At 42.4% G+C, this 20,158-nt stretch overlaps 1 protein-coding gene across 5 annotated transcripts in view; it reads left to right on the top strand.

Annotated features, from left to right (window-relative positions):
• The window catches only part of PRP4K (pre-mRNA processing factor kinase PRP4K), a 78,055-nt gene that overhangs the window by 13,673 nt on the left and 44,224 nt on the right, over window positions 1-20,158 (top strand). For all 5 annotated transcript variants that reach the window (XR_012244479.1, XR_012244480.1, XR_012244481.1 and 2 more), the window contains exon 2: window positions 10,069-11,235. Coding sequence is in view for 1 of the 5 variants with exons in the window: in XM_073630983.1 (XP_073487084.1) it covers window positions 10,069-11,235 (1,167 nt within the window). In the remaining 4 variants the exon portion in view is untranslated. The remainder of the gene's footprint in view (window positions 1-10,068; window positions 11,236-20,158) is intronic.

A 20,158-nucleotide genomic window follows, 5' to 3' on the forward strand; every position in this document is an offset into this window, starting at 1 on the left:
TAGCCCTAGACCTCCTCTGTAGCTCAAAACATGCAACCTGTAGAAATTTTTAAACCTCGCCAATGGAGATTTTTAAGGGTAAAAGTTTGTCGCCATTCCAGGAGCGGGCACAATTTTGAAGCGTAACATGTTTGGTATCAATTTACTCGGCGTAACATTATCTTTCACAATATAAAAAAATTGGGATAACGTGGAATGTATGTTCCTTGCTAAAGAACATGTTGTTTTTTTTTGTTTTTTTTTATCAAGTTGTTATGGGTAAAGTTCTACTTTTAATGTAGGGAATGCATTAAGAAAAAAAAGTAATTGAAACCAGTTTAAATGTAGCTGTTTTGGAAAACTGTTAAAAAGGGGGTTTAGCTCCACTTGTAATGACATTTAATTTAAAGTGGGGTTCCGGCCGGGAAAAAAAAAAAAAAACACTGTAGCTCCTGACTTTAAATAAGCACACTTACCTGTCCTGGGTGCCCGCAATGTCGGCCGCCCGAGGTCGACCTGTCCCTCGGGTCTCGGTCCCGGCACTGCCATCCTAACTAAGGGAAACGGGCAGTGGAGCCATACGGCTTCACTGCCCGTTTCCTACTGCACATGCGCGAGTCGCGCAGTGCTTTGTGAATGGGACGCGATGTCTTGTGGGACACACACAGTTCTCATAACACACCGTGCCCCATTCTCCAGAAGACAATGCGGGGAGGAGAAGACTGAACATCACCGTGCAGTAGGAAGAGGCAGATTAGGAAGACTGCCTAGCAACAGCCATTTCAAGTGAGTTAAATTTTTTTATTTTTTTAGGGATTTTTTTGATGCAATTTTTTTTTTTTTTTGTGGTGGACCTCCACTTTAAATCCATGCACGGCAGTGCAGTGACATACTGTGAATTTACTTCCCCACACATGTATGGCAGGAAAAAGGACACCTTGAAAACAACTGGTTTCTAATTTCCCTGGCTTTGAGGCTGCATTGATCTGGATGTATATATGGGCATGCAAGCTCAACAGAGTTGATGAACGAGCCTCAATAGTTTATTCTAAAAAAAAAAAACCTTCACTGTTGGGTTAAAATAGACACGGCCAAGTTCATGGAATATTCACTTATAACGTAACGCTGACTCCAGCCAACAATACATAATATGGCTAACCCTTTTCCAGGGCCACACCACCCTCACCAGAGTCTGAAGCTTTATCTAAAAATCCTTTGTTATTGCTGCGTACCTGTGACATCCAACCTCACCACTTGTCCTGGTTAACAATTGTAACTGGAGGAATCCAACATTTTAAAGTGATATTAAACCCAAAACTGAAAATGTAATACAGTATATTGCAGCTAACCAATCATTCGATGTAGTGGCTGCATTCGTTCGCTTTTCCCTCTGTTTTCACCTAGTGATCTGGCCAGTAACTTACCTTCTGTATTACACTCTGGATGAAGGAGCACAGCAGACAGCAGCATTGTTAATCTGGGAAAAGGGGAGTGTAAAGCCTCATACACATGATAGGACTTTATACAAACTTTCCCTTTGATTTTTGTACAAAGGGCGTTGGACAAAAGTTTGTATTCCATACACACGGCAGAACTTTTTCAGCCAACTTTCACCAAATCATGTGTTTTTTTTCCAGCTCTTTACCACCACCCTTTGGTCAACTTCTGTATTGTTGTCTAATATTGTGTCAATCTCGCCACTTTTATCGGCGAGATTGCCACCTTGCGAGCCGGGTTCACACTGGTGCGGGGATCCGACTTGGATCCCCGCCAATGCGAAGCACTGTGTTTGGTATGAATCTTGAGGGGGAACTCCACGCCAAATTTTAAATGAAAAACCGGCATGAGTTCCCCTCCAGGGGCATACCAGGCCCTTAAGTCTGGTATGGATTTTAAGGGGAGCCACTACGCCGAAAAAACAGCATGGGGGTCCCCCCAAAATCCATACCAGACCCTTATCCGAGCACGCAGCCCGGCCGGACAGGAAAGGGGGTGGGGACGAGCGAGCGCCCCCCCCCCCCCCTGAACTGTACCAGGCAGCATGCCCTCAACATGGGGGGGTGGGTGCTTTGGGGGAGGGGACACCCTGTGATCCCGCCCCCCACCCTATGTGAATGAGTATGGGTTACATCGTACCCCTACCCATTCACCTAGGGAAAAAAGTGTCAATAAAAAAAAAAACGCACTACACAGGTTTTTATAGTAATTTATTAGACAGCTCCGGGGCCGGATCTCACGGGGCATGCTGGGACTGTGACATCATAAGGGGGTGTGGTCATGTCATCCGATGACCACGCCTCCTTATGACATCACCGTCCTAGCATGCCCCGGGACTGTGATGTCATAAGGGGGCGGGGTCACGCCTATATAAGTCATTGCGGAACGCTCACACACCATTACAGCGGGAGAGAGCGTCGTGTCAACATCGGAAGAAAAGAAGAGGGTATAAGACCGGGCCACCGCTAGCAAAAGAGCGGCAGAAGATAGTGGAGGAGTCAGCAGAAGAACCAGACACTGGGAGAAGAGGCCAGAGAGAGCGGAGAAGAACCGGACACCGAGAGAAGACGCCGGAGAGACCCCCGAAGTCGGAAGACGACCCAGGAGCTGCCCAATAAATTATTTGTGTAGTGTGTTGTTTGACATTTTTTTTCCCTTAGGTGAATGGTTAGGGGTACAATGTACCCCATACTCATTCACAAAGGGGGGGGGGCCGGGATCTGGGGGCCCCCTTATTAAAGGGGGCCTCCGGATTCCGATAAGCCCCTCGCCCGCAGACCCCGACAACCAACGGCCAAGGTTGTCGGGAAGAGGCCCTTGTCTTCATCAACATGGGGACTAGGGTGGGGCAGGGCAGGCCACCCCCCTCCCCCAAAGCACCCACCCACCCCCCATGGTACGGTTCAGGAGGGGGGGGGGCACTCGCTTGTCCCCACCCCCTTTCCTGACCGGCCGGGCTGCGTGCTCGGATAAGGGTCTGGTATGGATTTTGGGGGGGCTCCCACGCAGTTTTTTCAGCGTAGGGGGTTCCCCTTAAAACCCATACCAGACCGAAGGGCCTGGTATTCCCCCAGAGGGGAATTCCCTCTCGCGCCCGCCGCAGTAGGAAAATTTGTTTTTCCTATTGCAGCCAGCGCGAGATGTACAGTACCCTGGCGCCAAGAACCAGCGCGATGGGATCGCGCTGGAAACATTCTTGCGACTGCATACTGTAGTTTGTACAAAAGTCCAGTGGTTTTGTGTGCACACGATCGGACTTTGCTCCATCTGACTTTTGTTCCCGGAAAGTTTGTGCGTTTGCATAGCCAACAAAAGTCCGATGGAAACAGAAAAAGTTTGTTCGACACACGGTCGGATATTGCTCCAAAACAGCTAATTTGCATGTTTGTTGTCAAAAAGTCCGATCGTGTTCACGGGCCTTTAGATGGACTAGCAGATTTAGATCTAGAAACGAACAAATTGAACCCAAACTCCAGTTTACACTGCAGTTACACAAGCAGTTTTTGGATAAAGGTTTTACATAAAAGCTGATCATTGTAAATAATTTGTTAAATGGTTTGTCTCGCCCTTGGAAAATGATACATCTGCAAAAGAGCTTGTTCTTTTAGCTGCTTAAGGGCCGCCCCATGTACATACACTGTGGCAGGGCAGCCCTTAAGCGCAAAATCACTAACCTGTGCGTGATTGTTTTCTTCGGCTCTGGGGAGCACGCACGCACGCACGCGTGCTGCTGGAGTCCTGCTGTGATTGGACACAGCAGGAGCCAATCAGCGGGTCCAGCTGACCAGATGTCCGCCGGAAACCCGTCCAATCGTTCCGATATAGGCAGATTGCCGTTCTGCTACGGTAGTAAGAAAGCCAGAGATCTTTTGTTTCTGCTAAGCAGGAACACGGATCTCTGTCTGTCTTCAGCTAAACCATCCTCCACACAGTAAGAAAGCACTCCCAGGTAAGTTAACCCTTTGATCTCCCCTGATGTTAACCCCTTCCCTGCCAGGTCATTAGTGCAGTGACAGTGCATTTTTTTTGCACTGATCACTGTCTTGGTGTCGCTGGTCCCAAAAAAGAGTCAATAGTGTCAGATTTGTACGCCACAATGTCGCAGTCCCGCTAAAAATTACTGATTGCTGCCATTACTAGTAAAAAAAAAATAAAGTCCACAAATCTATCCCATAGTTTGTAGATGCTATAACTTTTGGGCAAACCAATCAATATACGCTTATTGTGGTTTTTTTTTTTCCAAAAATTTGTAGCAGAATACATATTGGCCTAAACTGAGGAAATTGATAAAGAAATTAAATTTTTTTTATTGGATATGTTTTATATCATAAAATAAAAAATATTGTTTTCTTTTTTCAAAATTGTCGTTTCTTTGTTTATGGCGCGAAAAACAAAAAATGCACAGGTGATTAAGTACCACCAAAAGAAAGCTCTATTTGTGGGAAAAAAAGGACATCAATTTTATTACAGTGTCGCACGACCGCGCAATTGTCAGTTAATGCAATGGTCAGGAAGGGAGTAAACCTTCCGGTGCTGAAATGGTTAAAAAAAAGACTTACTGGCCAGATCACCAGACAAAAATAAAGGGCAAAAAAAGCCTAAAAAAAAACGAATGCAGCTACCACATCTAAGAATTGGTAAGCTGCAATATATTAAATGCTTACTTTTGGGTTTAATACTGCTTTAAGGACAAACATGTTTTGATATCAGAGTTGATATTTCCATTCAACAGCAAAAAAAAAAAAAAACCTCAGAGCTTCTAACTCTTTTCCTTTGAAAGTTAAAGTTTTGATTGGAGTTAAACTATAAGGCCATATTCACATAGGCACGCAAGCAATGTGATCTGGGAATTATCAATTTTAATCTTCCCAGATTGCTTTTTCCTGGGTTTAGATGTTCCTGCTTAGAAAGCGAGTTTAGCTACATTGAGACACATTAACATGCATTTAGAGCTTTTAATCAGATCCAACACATAGAACTCCTTTTTCTCTAAACACAGCTAACCTGCCTGCCCCTAAGACCCCTTCACACTGATGCAGTTTTCAGGTGTTTTAGTGCTAGAAATAGCACCTGTAAAGCACCTGAAAACTGCCTCCCGTTCTCTGCAATGGGTGCTTTCACACCCGGGCAGTGCACTTGCGGGATGCAAATGCATCACTAAAATGAGCAGCGCTGTACCACGTACCCAGTGTGAAAGTCTCCGCTATGCTCCGTTTCTGATGACTGAGGAAAACCCTACTTTTCCATCCATCATCGGATAAAAACAGACTCTACGGTCCTTCTTTATTCGATCCCACATAGAGGATAGCAGCGCTCTGACAGGTCGGTCCCTGCACAGTGTGCAGAGACCGACCTGTCATCCGCCTGCTCAGCAGGAATCGAAGGAGCGATCCCCCGCTGAGCAAAGCGGAGTCCGTACATGGACACATCCGTGTGGAAGGGCCCTTAAAGTTGAAAAATGCAGCAACACTAAAAGGTTAGTTTTGGCTTTTATTTTACGTTCTGTCCTGGGACCAATCCTATTTATTTTGTTCATAAACGACCTGGAGGATGATATAAACATCTCAAGCTCAGTATTTGCGGACGACACTAAGCTAAGCGGGGCAATAACTTCTCTGCAGGATGTGGAAACCTTGCAAGTAGATCTGAACAAATTAATGGGGTTGGCAACTACATGGCAAATGAGGTTTAATATAGAAAAATGTAAAATAATGCATTTGGGTGGCAAAAATATGAATGCAATCTATACACTGGGGGGAGAACCTCTGGGGGAATCTAGGATGGAAAAGGACCTGGGGGTCCTAGTAGATGATAGGCTCAGTAATGGCATGCAATGCCAAGCTGCTGAAAGCAAAGCCAACAGAATATTGGCTTGCATTAAAAAGGGGATCAACTCCAGAGATAAAATGATAATTCTCCCACTCTACAAGACTCTGGTCCGGTCGTACCTAGAGTATGCTGTCCAGTTCTGGGCACTAGTCCTCAGGAAGGATGTACTGGAAATGGAGCGAGTACAGAGAAGGGCAACAAAGGTGATAAAGGGACTGGAGGACCTTGGTTATGAGGAAAGGTTATGCGCACTGAACTTATTCTCTCTGGAGAGGAGACACTTGAGAGGGTATATGATTTCACTGTACAAATACCGTATGGGTGACCTCACAATAGGGTTAAAAGAGAATTTTATAAGACACATGGCCATTCACTTAAATTGCGTAGAGGGTTCTTTACTGTAAGAGCGGTTAGGATGTGAAATTCCCTTCCGCAGGTGGTGGTTTCAGCGGGGAGCATCGGTAGGTTCATTAGATAAGCACCTGAATGACCACAACATACAGGGATATACAATGTAATACTGATATATAATCACACTCACATGGGTTGGACTTGTGTCTTTTTTCAACCTCGCCTATTACGTTTGACTCTTTCGCAGGGTGTATAAAAATCAATCAATTTTTTTTAAATTCAGATTTTTTTGATTTTGATCAAATTTATTTTAATAAAATGCTTTGGGAGTAAAAATCTATTTAAAGATAGTTTTCTATTTAAGATACATTAATAATTTAGTTTATTCAGCATGAAATGGAGCTTAGTTATGTAGCATGAGGCTGTATATTCTGCAATATTTACATTTTTGTTAAACTCATTCAATGAATCCAAGCTCTGCAAGCTGAGATAACATGCACTGCATTGATGCATTCACACAATTTCACAGTAACCATGAGATAAAACAAAGTTCAGGAATATCCCTTTATCTCATTGTTTTGCAAATCTATGTACACTACAAACTGTATGATTGAACAAGTTCTGATATCGCTGTTTTAAAAACCTGACAACTTATTATTCTAAATAGGAGACCTTCATTTTGTTTGCAAATATTTAAAGATTTTAACTACTAGCAAGAGTTACTTACTCCTTTTTAAGGAGCACCTGTCATCTCAGATCCATCATGGCAGCGCCTGTTGGCGGGCATTCACTTACCTGCTGCCACCATGTCTCTCACCTTGTTGTGTCACTGCCGCATCACCAGCCGTGCCTTTATAGTGAATGGGACTGTCAACAGCGGGTCAGAGGAGGAGCCGCTGCAGGACAGAGATGACAGTTGCGCTTTAAAAATTATGATTTAAATTGAGTTGATTTAAATCAAGGCTTTTTACTAGTTATTTAAATCACTAGTAAACATTAAATTCCACCCTGCTCTTTCACACACCCCCCTTTTTTTTTTTTTTTGTACAGGTGTTAAAATACACATTTTAGACCCAAAGTTAAAATCCCCAAGCATATATTTTCTAAAAGCAGAGACTGAAAAATAAAATGGTGGTAGTTTGTGATTTTTACACTAAGGCCCCTTTCATACGGGAGCCGCCATGAGGCGGAATCTGCTTTCTCAGCAGGGGACCTATCCGATGATCCCTGCTGAGCACCAGACGGATGGCGGGTCCGTGTCTGCTCTGCTATGCAGAATACATATCTGCTATGCAAAGCAGACACAGTCCCACTCTCCTCTGTGGGGCAATGGAATGGAAATGGACCGCCTCGCCGTTTCCATCCAATCTGACAGACGGATGGAGAATAGGACCACCATTCTTCTGTTTTTGGCAGACAGGATCGCATGGTGGTGGGTGTCTGCGGGCATGTGTCTGATGACATCCACTGCTCCATAGAAGTAACTGGAGGGTCTGATCAGATCGGATTGCTCGTCTGAAAGGGGCCTAAAACCCTGTACACACTTTGACAAAAAATTGGGCGATTGATCAGCTGGTTCTTCTCTGTTTCACAGCAAGTTGTAACTGAAGATAGAAATAATGTACGAAAATTCTCGTATGACAAAGGCTTTTTCTTTTTTTATTGTTTCTGATCATGCGCAGTCTTTCGTATCTGATGCTTCTCATACGAAAACGGTACGCATAAATGAAAATCATTCAATTTTTTTTTTAAGATTCAGCAGGGATCAGCTGAATTTCGATCCATCTATGGCTGCTCCCGCTAGAGAAGAGTCAGTCTAACAACTGGCTTCTTTTGAACTGTAATGTTGGAAAATTTCCAATCAGCGGCTGCAGAGCTGATCATTGTATTCTGACAGTGATGGAGTCCTGTTGTTAGAATACAGTAGCACAACGTGGAGGATTCCTTCATCCACCTGTAATGTGTAATAATGTGTATTTTTTAAATTTTTTTTTTGATCAGCTGGCTGGTCAAATGAAACAATCCATCTATGGCCAGCTTTACACTCCACATTTATTTTAGTAGAAACTTAATTGTCACTGTGGCAAAAAGAGGGCATATTTACTTAAAAATTTGACAGATATTGTAACCTTTCCTTACTATATGAAAACTGAAAAAACATTTGGCTTTATATAAACTTTACTATTGTCATAAGTATTTTAGTCTTCTTTTTCCAGGGAGGGGTTGAAAGCAATCAGGTGCCTGCATAGCCACCGGATTGCTTCCATCTGACAGCTGTCAGTCAGCTTTTCAGACATACACTTGTGTAAAGTCCCATGCTGTCAGGTCTGTATGATTACAGACCTGGCTGTAAAAGTGTTAAACCAATGCCATTGGATACGCTATTTTTATTTTAATCCAGATACCTTTTTTATGCTTTACCCAGTTCCCTTTAATTCTTGCAGGTTTGTACATAGCACCGTAAAGCATTCTTTAAACATGGTGAAGATATTAACATGTCTCATTCCATCACATATCCCAAAAAATAAGATTATTTCGCATTTCAGAGCAGCGGGCAGGGCCATGCAAATCATTGCATTGCATCGCAATAAAACCAGATGCACATTCAGAACTGCTGGGGTATAGTGCAAATATAGTCTAATAACTGCATACAGCAGTTTGGAAAAATTAGATGTAAGAATACATTTTCTTTATGGGATATGTGATGGAATAAGAGAGTTACTGTGCTGCGTGCTGATTTAGGGGGACTGTCCTTCCCACTGTAATCTGTATAGTTATAATGTCTTGTTGGGTCCCAAACCCTGCCTTTAAAAGCCATAGTTTCCATACACTGCACTTATGATGGCCAAAAAGCCTGAAACGGCTGTATGAAGTTTGGAATAAATGGATTTTTAATATTCGGTTATATTTGTACTACACACCAGCAGCGTTTGATAAGCATCTGATGGGGTGATTTGCATGGCTGTGCTCACTGTCTTGAAAGATGAAATAATCCTCTTATTTTTGACGTGTGATGGAATAAGACATGTGAATACCCTGTACTGATTAGAGTAAGGCTTTTTTGATTGCTTTGCTCCCTTCTCATTGTAACTTTTGTGGTTATACATGCTATTTGTACATAACCATGAAATTTAATTAAAGTGGTTGTAAAGGCAGATAGTGTTTTTGTTTTTTTAACCTTACTACATTCCATGCTCTAAGGTAAAAAACCTTCTACATACAGCTCTCACTGCAGCCCCCCAACACTTACCTGAGCTCCATCTCAATCCAGCCATGTGCACTAGAGCCGAGGCTCTCCCAGTTCTCTTGCTCCTGCTTGGCTCCCGCTGCTGTCAATCAGAGACAATAAGGAAGGGGCGGGGCCGAGCCCCGCTTTGTGTGTCTTTGGCCCCTTTCACATGGGGTGGATCCGTCTGAGTGGAATTCGCCTGCTCAGTGGGGATCTCTCCGCTGATCCCTGCTGAGCAGGCAAATGACAGGTCCGTGTCCACTCCGCTATGCAGAGCAGACAAGGACAGAGCCCGCTTTCCTCTATGGGGCAGTCGGATAGAAATGGACTGCATTTCCATCCGATTGTCATCCAACCCGCTGGATGGATGGCGAACGTATCGCCATACGTATGTTTTCAGCTAATTTTGTTGGGTCTGATGCCTGGCGGTGTCTGCAGACATCCGCCGCCCCATAATAGAGGACAATGGGTTGAAAAACTGACCGATATGGGGTCACTCGGTGGTGGTGGTGGTGGGGGGTGCAGGTGAGTAGAACATGTTTGTTTAAAAAAAATTATATATATAATGCTTTACAATTACTTTGATATTTTTTAACAGCAGTTTTAAGTTGTAAGAGCAGTTTTTTAAGCTTTTAACTTGTTTAGCGGTAATGTAACTGAGATGTGTTGATCTTGCCTTACAGAATGGAAGATGGTGATATATCTGAAAGAAGCGTTGATGAAAATGGTGAAGTATCAGAAGAAGATCAGCCTCAGATTGTTCAAATTATTAAGCACAATAAACACAAGAAAAAGAAACACAAGCATCGGAGCAAGCATAAAAAACACAAACACTCTCCTGAAGAGGACAAAGATAAAAAACACAAACATAAACATAAGCATAAGAAGCATAAACGGAAAAATGATGATGGCAAAGATGACATTTTACCCTTAAAAAGAGCAGAGCTTGAAGACTTTGCATTGCTGGAGGACCTTGAAAAGCAAAGAGCTTTGATTAAAGCAGAGCTTGATAACGAGTTAATGGAAGGTAAAGTGCATTCTGGCATGGGCTTGATATTGCAGGGGTACAATTCAGGGTCTGAAGAAGGAGAGATTATTAATGAAAAAATTCGCAATGGCAAAAGAGTCTCCACCAAGTCAAACCTAAAAGCAAAACAGGATCTTTACTCAAAAAATACTTCTAAAAAAAGGTCTAGGAGCAAGTCCAAAGAGAAGACCAAGCACAGGACAGAAAAGAAAAAACCTAAAGCTAACTCTGAAGCTGTTAAAGAAAAACCACCTAGGAGTAGGTCCAAGGAACGGCGAAAATCTAAAAGTCCCTCTAAAAGGAATCGATCCCAGGAGCAGCCAAAAAAGTCACCAGCGTTGCGAAGGCAATCCGCTGAAAAAAATATTAGGTCTAAGTCCCCCCCTGAGGATAGAGTCAAAACAAGAGACAAGAAGAAATCGCCTGTAGCTACTGAAAACAGAGTAAAAGATCGTAGTAGGAAGTCTAAATCTCCTTTGCCAAGGCGAAGCAAATCCAAAGAGAGGAGGTCAAAGTCTAAAGAGCACAAACCCAGAAGGTCTGAGTCCGAGAAGGAAAAGAAGCTCCTTCCCAAGTCACCTTCAAAAGATGCCTCTTCTGGCAAGGAAAACCGCTCACCAGTACGCCGACCAGCCCAAAATTCAAGGAGTCTAACTCCTAATCAGCGTGATTGGACTTTAATGTATAATAGATCCCCACCTCCTCATGATAGGAAAACGAAACCATCACCCTCTCGAACACAGTCCTCTCCAAGGAGAGCAAAGAGCAAATCTATAGAAAGGAAAAGATGGGAACCAGAGAGAAGGCGCTTGTCTTCACCTAGGTAAACAAATTTATGCTTTGGTTACATTTATGAAAGTGGTGAATGACAATTTAACTTGACACTGGACACTTTACAGAGTAGTATATGATATGCTATTCCAGGATAAACTTGGCAGTCCCTGAAGAGACACCAGGGAAGTGATGTCACCCAACCAGCAGATGCAGTTCAGTCCATACTGAATTGTACCTGTTAATTGGATATCATTGGTCCTTCAGTGGCTGTTGATCCTCCATGCAGACCCACTGAGGGAAGTGAGGATGTGGTTTTCTGATACTCCAAAGCAGTGTTTCTCAACTCCACTCCTCAAGGCGCCCCAACAGATCATGTTTTCAGGCTTCCCATTATTTTGCACAGGTAATTTGATCAGTTTCACTGCCTTAGTAATTACCACAACTGTTTCATCTGAGGGAAATCCTGAAAACATGACCTGTTGAGGCGCCTTGAGGACTGGAGTTGAGAAATGCTGCTCCAAAGAACACCTGACTGAAAATTTTGATTTTGGGTAGAATTAAAGAACTTCACATATCTTCTTTAATTGAGAACTGGGCAACAGGATACACATCCTACATGAGAGCAGTCCAATGAGCAAATGTGACTGCTCCCATCTATATAAATTTACCAGCTAAGCTTAACGATTTGACATATGACATCCTCCCCACGGGCTGTGCTGCAGAGCTAACAGATCAGTGTACCAGCCCTTTGCCAATACCATGTGATCGCGGTGACCAGCCACAGCAGATCACATGATAATTGTACACAATGGATGGCTTCCATTCATGCCATTCATTGTGTACTATAGTGTTTATAGTGTATTAGTCTCAGTGATTACATGGTACAGACAGGGCCAATCACAGCCCATCTGTACCATGTGATTAGCTGTGGCTAATCACAATAGTAAACACTCAATGAATGGATTTCATTCAGTAAAAATGGTTGTTTATAACAGTGATATTCACTGTTAAAAGCAATCATAGTGTGCAAAAATAAAAAAAAGTACTCATCACCTCCCAATAGTAGTACAGTGTTACTACAGCGTCGCATGACCGCGCAATTGTCAGTTAAAGTGACGCAGTGCCGTATCGCAAAAAATTGTCTGGTCATTGAGCAGCCAAATCTTCCGGGGCTGAAGTGGTTAAAGTCCTATGTTTGCAGCTACAGCATCTTCTGGAGATCAGTCTGATTTCCAGAAGGGAGCTGTAGACTACTTTGCGGATGGAGGGAAGCATTTGGTTGGTGACAACTGTAGGTGGTTTCCAATGAAATGGTTGACATTATTAACCCCATCACTGCCACACATTTACAGTTGAGCAGTAAAAGGATGAAATAAAATGAACAGATTGTCCTGTCTGTAGAAAGGAATCTGCACAGGTGTAGAGATGTTCAGTCAGTTCTATTTACTGATCTGCAGTGGTAGTGCAGAGGCCGTCGTCCTAGTCCCTGGGCTCACCTAGTTCCTCTTTGAGACCAGGGACCAGCATCATTAGAAGATACAGAGGCTCTTTAGGATAAAGTGAGAATCTATAGTGTCAGGCCCATATAAATTACTGTCATGGAGAGTGCCAACCCTTAATTGAAATAGTAGGAAAAGGGAAATTGTATTGGATTAGGGCATTAAGTGGTCTCCTCCAGACAGATAAGTCATATTAATATTATATTGTTTATTGAAAAATAGACAATAGAAACATTAAGATGAAAAAATAGGGGAGTGACACATGCCCCTATACATAAAACCAATGGTGTGTATACAACATTTCGTACAGATATATTACATAGAAGTATTATAGAAAGGTATTTGAAGGGGCGGGACTTTGAGTGAAGCACACGGATGCAGTAAAGAAATGAATTAAGAAGTGGTTTATTAAATGAGTCAATTTTTTTAGAACATAGATTGAAAATACATTGCATATAGTATGTCATTGTTTCAAGATGAATCATCACATATAGATACATTATCATATTATAAAACAGTATTTTACAGATACACAGGTCACGTAATAACATGATTAATTGTATTGTAGAAATACTCATAAAAGTAGCTAGCGCATTAAAGCGTCATTAGAAATAATAGTGGAGATAAGATAAGTTGGAAAATAATTAAAAAAAAACTTGCATCTGGACTCTAGTAGAAAATGTAAGGCAGTATTTTACAGTTGCACGGGTCACATAAGGACGTGATTAATTGCAGTGTAGATAATACTGAAATCTGTAAAAGGATGCATTAAAGCATCACATTAGGAAAAAAGGAGAAATAATACTTGGTGGAGAAGAACGGCCGTAGTGAATTCATGAATGGGTGGTTGTAACGGTAGTTGTTAGCTCTACGCCTTTCGGGACCTTTAAGTCACTCGTCAGGAGCAAGACCGTAATAAACATCTGAGAAGATAAAAGTAATGGTGGGGACATTGTCATATTCAGAAAAGTGGGTGGGCAAATGCAGGGAATGTGCAACATCCCCTCACACATCCATGCATTTGTACTTACTACTTACATGCGTGTGATTGCACAGAGGGGGGAGCACAGCCCTGCAAGTCAACTCGGCCACTAATGTCAGTCCCGGAGCTGAGGGGACCTGTCCAGGCAGCATAAACCCGCAGCGACAGCATCCCTATGGTACAAGTGGAAAAGTGAGGATGAAGAATGGGTGAAAGAGGGAAAAAGAAATAAACTAGCCCCAATGTAGGGACCTGCTAAAGGAGGGAGGGCTAGTGGATGTAGTGCACAGGGAATGAAGGAGGGTGTAAGTGAAACATAAGGTGGAGCAGGAAGTGAAAAGAGTGGGAACTAGGTGAGGTAAAGGGGTAAAGTGCTGAAGGGGAACAAAGAAATAAAGAATAATGAAAAGAAAAAAAAGAGGAAAATGAGAGAAAAGACAAGAGACGAGGGGGGGGGGTGGAAGAGGAATGGGAGAGGGGGATGAAACTGGATGTGGTAAAAGGAAGTAAAAGGTAAAGGGTGAATTACCTGGTGCAGGTGAGATTGGGCCAATGTGCCAAAGGAAACGATGTGATAAGGGGAAGAGTGGAAGGTGCAGGTGCAGGTAGCAGTAAGGGGGGAAGCCCCAGCAGGGATAGCCAACCCAGACCGTCCCCCAACGTCATGCTACTAGGCAGGAAGGGGAGCGGGGGACACACCAGATGCCTGGCCGCCAAACCCAGCGTGTCCAGCCATGGGCGCCAACCAGAAATCCCCGCTGCTCAGGTGGTTAAACATGCCAGCTAATAAATAGGCGTCTCAGAGGCGCCGACCAGCTGACAGTCAGGCATGACGCTGACGAGCAGTGAGGGAAACCCCGCCCACCCATTCAAATACCTTTCTATAATACTTAACGGGATGGAGGATGGGATGTAGTCGGCCCCCCATCCTCATTCAAAGTCCCACCTTTTCATCCCTTCATTACATAGAAGTAGCCAACATGTTTTGAGGTATATGTGTCCGCTTCTTCAGGTCTTGCTTTCTTTGTAGCGATCTCAAAATCTTAAAACCGTCCAGGGTATCCAGATTAGAGGGAGACCAGAACAGGAACCACAACACGGGTGAAGACCATATAACCAGAGGGACAACCTCAATGAACTTTGGCTAAGACATATCCTTTACTTATATCAAAAGCACAGACCAAACTCTATAATGGGTTGGACTCGCAAAACACACATCCAAGGAGGATCCATTGTGATAAATTGTCAAGTCCATCCCGAAAAGTATTGTAAACAGGTATCACGTAGGATTCCCCCATGTAAAAATATAAAGAAGGGAAAATGTCCTTCAGTGGGATTCGCCCAGTGTGGAAGTGTTCTGGGTCTCCCAAATAGGGCTGCAACTAACGATTATTTTCTTAATCGATTAGTTGGCCGATTATTGTTTCGATTAATCGATTAATGGGCTAATAACCTTAAGTTTTGTGTATAATTTAGTTAAATATGTAAAGTTTTTAAAAAAAGGGAATTTATTCTTAAATATTTCTGTGCAGTGGTAAATATAAATAACCAACTATATGGTTAGGGAGTAAAATCTCTAATCCACTCTGAGAATAACAGACAGAAGAGATATACTGTATGTACTATTAGAGGTTGAATCTAGTAAATATCATCAGACTCAGATCAAATTTTTTTAAAAGAAAAAAAGTTAGACTGTTTTGCAGATTTTCAAACAGAACTGTAACATTATATGCTGGCCATAGAAAAACAACGTCTTCCTTAAAAAAAAAAAAAAAAAAATTAATTTTAAGAACGTTCATTCGATTTTCTAATCATTAGTGGGGTCAAATCGATGTTTGTTTTCAACCACAGTGATGGGAAAATTAAGAAATAATAGAAAACTTCTTGGTGAAAGAAATTTTCAGACAGTGTATGTGGTTTTTGTTTAGAAATTACATTCGTTTTAAAACCGAATGAATGTTAAAAGCAAGTGAAAATTTCAAACAACATTCTTTCATTCAACGAATCTACAAAGATTTTTCATTTGAATATTCTCGTCTGAAAATTGATCCGTGTATAGCCAGCTTGCAGTTTGCTTTTGATCTGTTTCTGCAGTGCTTTTTGCTGTGCGTTTTGATTTTTTGCGCACATGATTTTGCTGCGTTTTGCATTTTTCCTTTTTTTTTTTTTTTAATGCCCTTTTTTTGGCCAAATTTGTTGTTGGGCAAATTAAAAAAAAAACAAATTGCTGCAAAAACGCACTACATGCTTTCTGTAGCTTGTCCATTGAAGTATATTGAACCAAAAAAACACAGTTTTGCGTTGAAAAAAGTCCTTCATCCTTTCCAAATACGCAGCAGTTGAAAAGAGCATAGATATGAACGTTAAATGAACTGTGGTGCGTTTCTGCAAAAAGCACCAAAAAACACATGGATGGGAACCAGGCCTAAGACGTTTAGTAACATAATGAGGTTAAAAAAAAATGGCCCTTTATAGTAGGGCTGGGGAAAAAATCAATTTAAATCTTGAATCGAGTTGAGAGGTCAAATCGATTCAAAATTTAAGCAAATCGATTTTTTTAGATTTTTTTTTTTTCAGCATGCTGGTCCTGAGGTGCTGTGGGCATGAGTTTTTAGGCGAGGCCGCAGCTTCGGCCTAGTCCGCGGCTTTGGCCGGACGCCGCGGACTATGCCAAAGCCGCAGCCTCGCCTAAAAACTCATGCCCGCAGTGCCTCAGGACCGGCGCTGACACCACGCCAGTCCTGAGGAGCTGGCGGCAAGGAGTTTTTAGATGAGGCCGCAGCTTCGGCCTAGTCCGCGAGGCCGGACGCCGCGGACTAGGCTGAAGCCGCGGCCCTGCCTAAAAGCTCATGCCTGCAGCGCCTCAGGACCGGCGCGGTTTCCAAAGAAAAAAAAAAACTCGATTCAAATCGTGAATCGAGTTTTTTTTTTTTTAAGAGAATCGAAGATTTTTTTTTTTTTTTCTTTTTTTTTAGAAAATCTCCCAGCCCTACTTTATAGTAAAAAAAAAAAAAAAAAAGCAAATAATTGCTACTGTAAGGGGTTCATTTTTTTTTTTTTACTGTGCAACAGTGAAAGTAATATTTACAGTAGCGATTATTTGCTCTTTTTGTACTCTAAAGGGCTAATTTTAGTTTTTTTTAACCCCATTATGTTACTGGCCGATTAATCGATTATGAAAATACTAATCGATTAATTTCATAATCGATTAGTTTTCCAATAATTGTTTAGTTGTTTCGCCCTACTCCCAAATATCCTGTACAACAGCATAGAACTATGCTGTTGTGCAGGCTTAACAGTTTATCGTAATGGACCCTCCTTGGATGTGTGTTGTGCGAGTCAAACCCCCTATTGAGTTCTGTCTGTCCTTGTGATATAAGTAAAGGATATGTCTTATCCATAGTACATTGAGGTTGTCTTTCTGGTTGTATGGTCTTCACCCGTGTTGTGGTTCCTGTTCTGGTCACCCCTTAAACTGGATACCCTGGACTGTTTTAAGATTTCGAGATAGCTACAAAGAAAGCAAGCCCTGAAGAAGCGGATACATATACCGCGAAACATGTTGGATTCCTCCTATGTAATATATCTGTACGAAATGTTGTATACACACCATTGGTTTTTCTGTCCAGGGGCATGTGTGTGTCACTCCCCTATTTTTTAATCTTAAAGTTTCTATTGTCTTTTTCTATTTTTCAATAAACAATATAATATGTCTGTTAATCTGTCTGGAGGAGACCACTTTATATCCTAATCCAATACAATTTCCCTTTTCCTACTGGCTCTTTAGGATAGCTGAGTGGGTGAAGGAGATTATGGAACCATGCTGAACTGAGAATGAATGTGTAAGGCCTCCGCTCTGGGCACCTTTGGGTTCAGAATTGTTAGAGTGGCCAGATGTATATTGTCTCTGCTTGGGGTAGTGGCAGGGGAGCTTTTGTTTATTTATCTATTTATTTTTTTAATAGTATTGCTATCACAAGGGATGAACAATATCCCTTGTGATAGCTTGGGCAGTGACAGAGCCTCTTTATGCAAATATCAGGGGTCTTTTAGACCCCTGATCCTTCCTCTGCCCTCCAAGGCAGCTGATGAAACACCTATCGGTTTGATAAGCTACCCTTCCGACTTTTGTAAAAAGTGATCTGGCGGTTGTAGAGCCGCTCTGATTGCTTTTACAGTAAAGCCGATCGCTGGCTGATAATTGTACGCTGGACGGGAAGTGGTTAAATAGGAACTGAACTCTGGAAGCTGTACCCAAAATAAATCTGGCAGAAGGCAAATAAATAGTCACCTGTATTGCCTGTGGTCTTGCCCCTATTTAAAAATAACGGGTAAGTGCACTTACAATGCTGTGCAAAAATTTTAGGCAGGTGTGAAAAAATGCTGTACATAAAGATGGCTTTAACCACTTCAGCCCCGGAAGAATTTACCCCCTTCCTGACGAGAGCACTTTTTGCGATTCGGCACTGCGTCTCTTTAACTGACAATTGCGCGGTCGTGCGGCATTGCACCCAAACAAAATTGACATCCTTTTTTTTCCCCCACAAATAGAGCTTTTTTTTGGTGGTATGTGATCACCTCTGCGTTTTTTTTTTTTTTGCGCTAGAAACAAAAAAAGAGCGACAATTTTGAAAAAAACACTATTTTGTACTTTTTGCTATAATATCCCCATTTTTTTTTATAAAAGCACATTTTTTCCTCAGTTTAGGCTGATATGTATTCTTCTACATATTTTTTGTAAAAAAATCGCAATAAGCGTATATTGATTGGTTTACACAAGAGTTATAGTATCTATAAAATAGGGGACAGATTTATAGCATTTTTATTATTTGCTTTTTTTTTACTAGTAATGGCGGCGATCTGCGATTTTTATCGTGATTGCTACATTATGGCGGACACATCGGACAATTTTGACACATTTTTGGGATCATTGGCATTAATACAGCGATCAATGCTATAGAAGTGCATTGATTACTGTAAAAGTGTCACTGACAGTGAAGGGGTTAACTATGTTCCCTGGGAGGTGATTCTAACTGAAGGGGGAGGGGACTGACTAGAGGAATTGACCTATCATAGTTCCTAGCTAATAGAAACACATGATCTGTCACTCCTGTCAGAACAGAACAGGGAAGTGTGTGTTTACACACACTCGTCACTGTTCTGTGTCTCCTGCTCATGATCGCTCGTGGCCGGCGGTCATCGCGACCGGCGGTCACGAACATCGGCACCCCTGCTGTGCAGAGGGCGCGAGCGCCTGCCATCCCGACCCCGCGAGCCGACGTATAGCTGCGATGGCTCGCGCAGGGGAGCCAACCTGCCGCAGTATAACTGAAGCGGCTGGTCGAATCGGTTTAGAAATAGAAGTGTTAATAGTTTTATCGATTAACAAAATGAGATAAAAATAATAAATAAATGAACAGAAGAGAAATCTAAATCAATATTTGGTGTGTGACCACCCTTTTGCTTCAAAACAGCATCATTTCTTCTAGGTACACTTGCACAGAGTTTTTGAAGGAACCCAGCAGGAAGGATGTTCCAAATATCTTGGAGAACTAACCACAGATCTTCTGTGGATGTAGGCTGCTTCATATCCTTCTGTCTCTTCATATAATCCCACACAGACTTGAGGATGTTGAGATCAGGGCTCTGTGGGGGCAAATCATCACTTCCAGGACTCCTTATTGAAGATAGTTCTTAATGACATTGGCTGTATGTTTGCGGTTGTTGTCCTGCTGCAGAATAAGTTTTGGGCCAATCATGAGCCTCCCTGATGGTATGACATGATGAATTATTATATGCCTGTATTTCTCAGCATTGAGGACACCATTGACCCTCAAATCTCCAACTCCATTTGCAGAAATGCAGCCCCAAACTTGCAAGGAAACCCCACCATGCGTCACTGTTGCCTGCAGACACTCATTATTGTACTGCTCTCCAGCCCTTTGCAAACAAGCTGCCCCCTGTGGCAGCCAAATATTTTACATTTTAAGTTATCAGTTCAGAGCAGCTGCTGCCATTTTTCTGAACCCCAGTTCCTATGCGTTTGTGCATAGTTGAGTCTCTTAGCCTTGTTTCCACGTTGGAGGTATGGCTTTTTGGCTGCAATTCTTCCGTGAAGACCACTTCTGGCCACACATCTCTGGACAGTAGATGGGTGTACCTGGGTCCCACTGGTTTCCATTAGTTTCTGCCAGTTCTGTGCTGATGGCACTGCTGGCCATCTTCTCATGTCGAAGGGAAGTAAGCATGTCTTTCTTCTGCTGCATTAATTTTCCTTGGCCTACCATTGTGTATATGGTCATCGGCGTTGTCAGTGGTAGTCTCAGTGCTGAGAACTATAGGCAGATACTTCTCCATCAGGGAGGCATGTGATTGGCCCCAAATTTATTTTGTAGCAGGACAATGACCCTCATCATACAGTCAATGTCATTAAGAACTAACTTCAGCATAAAGAACAAGGAGTCCTGGAAGTGACGGTTTGGCCCCCACAG

The sequence above is a fragment of the Aquarana catesbeiana genome, linkage group LG05 (assembly GCF_042186555.1).
Source record: "Aquarana catesbeiana isolate 2022-GZ linkage group LG05, ASM4218655v1, whole genome shotgun sequence".
Classification (NCBI taxonomy): domain Eukaryota; kingdom Metazoa; phylum Chordata; class Amphibia; order Anura; family Ranidae; genus Aquarana; species Aquarana catesbeiana.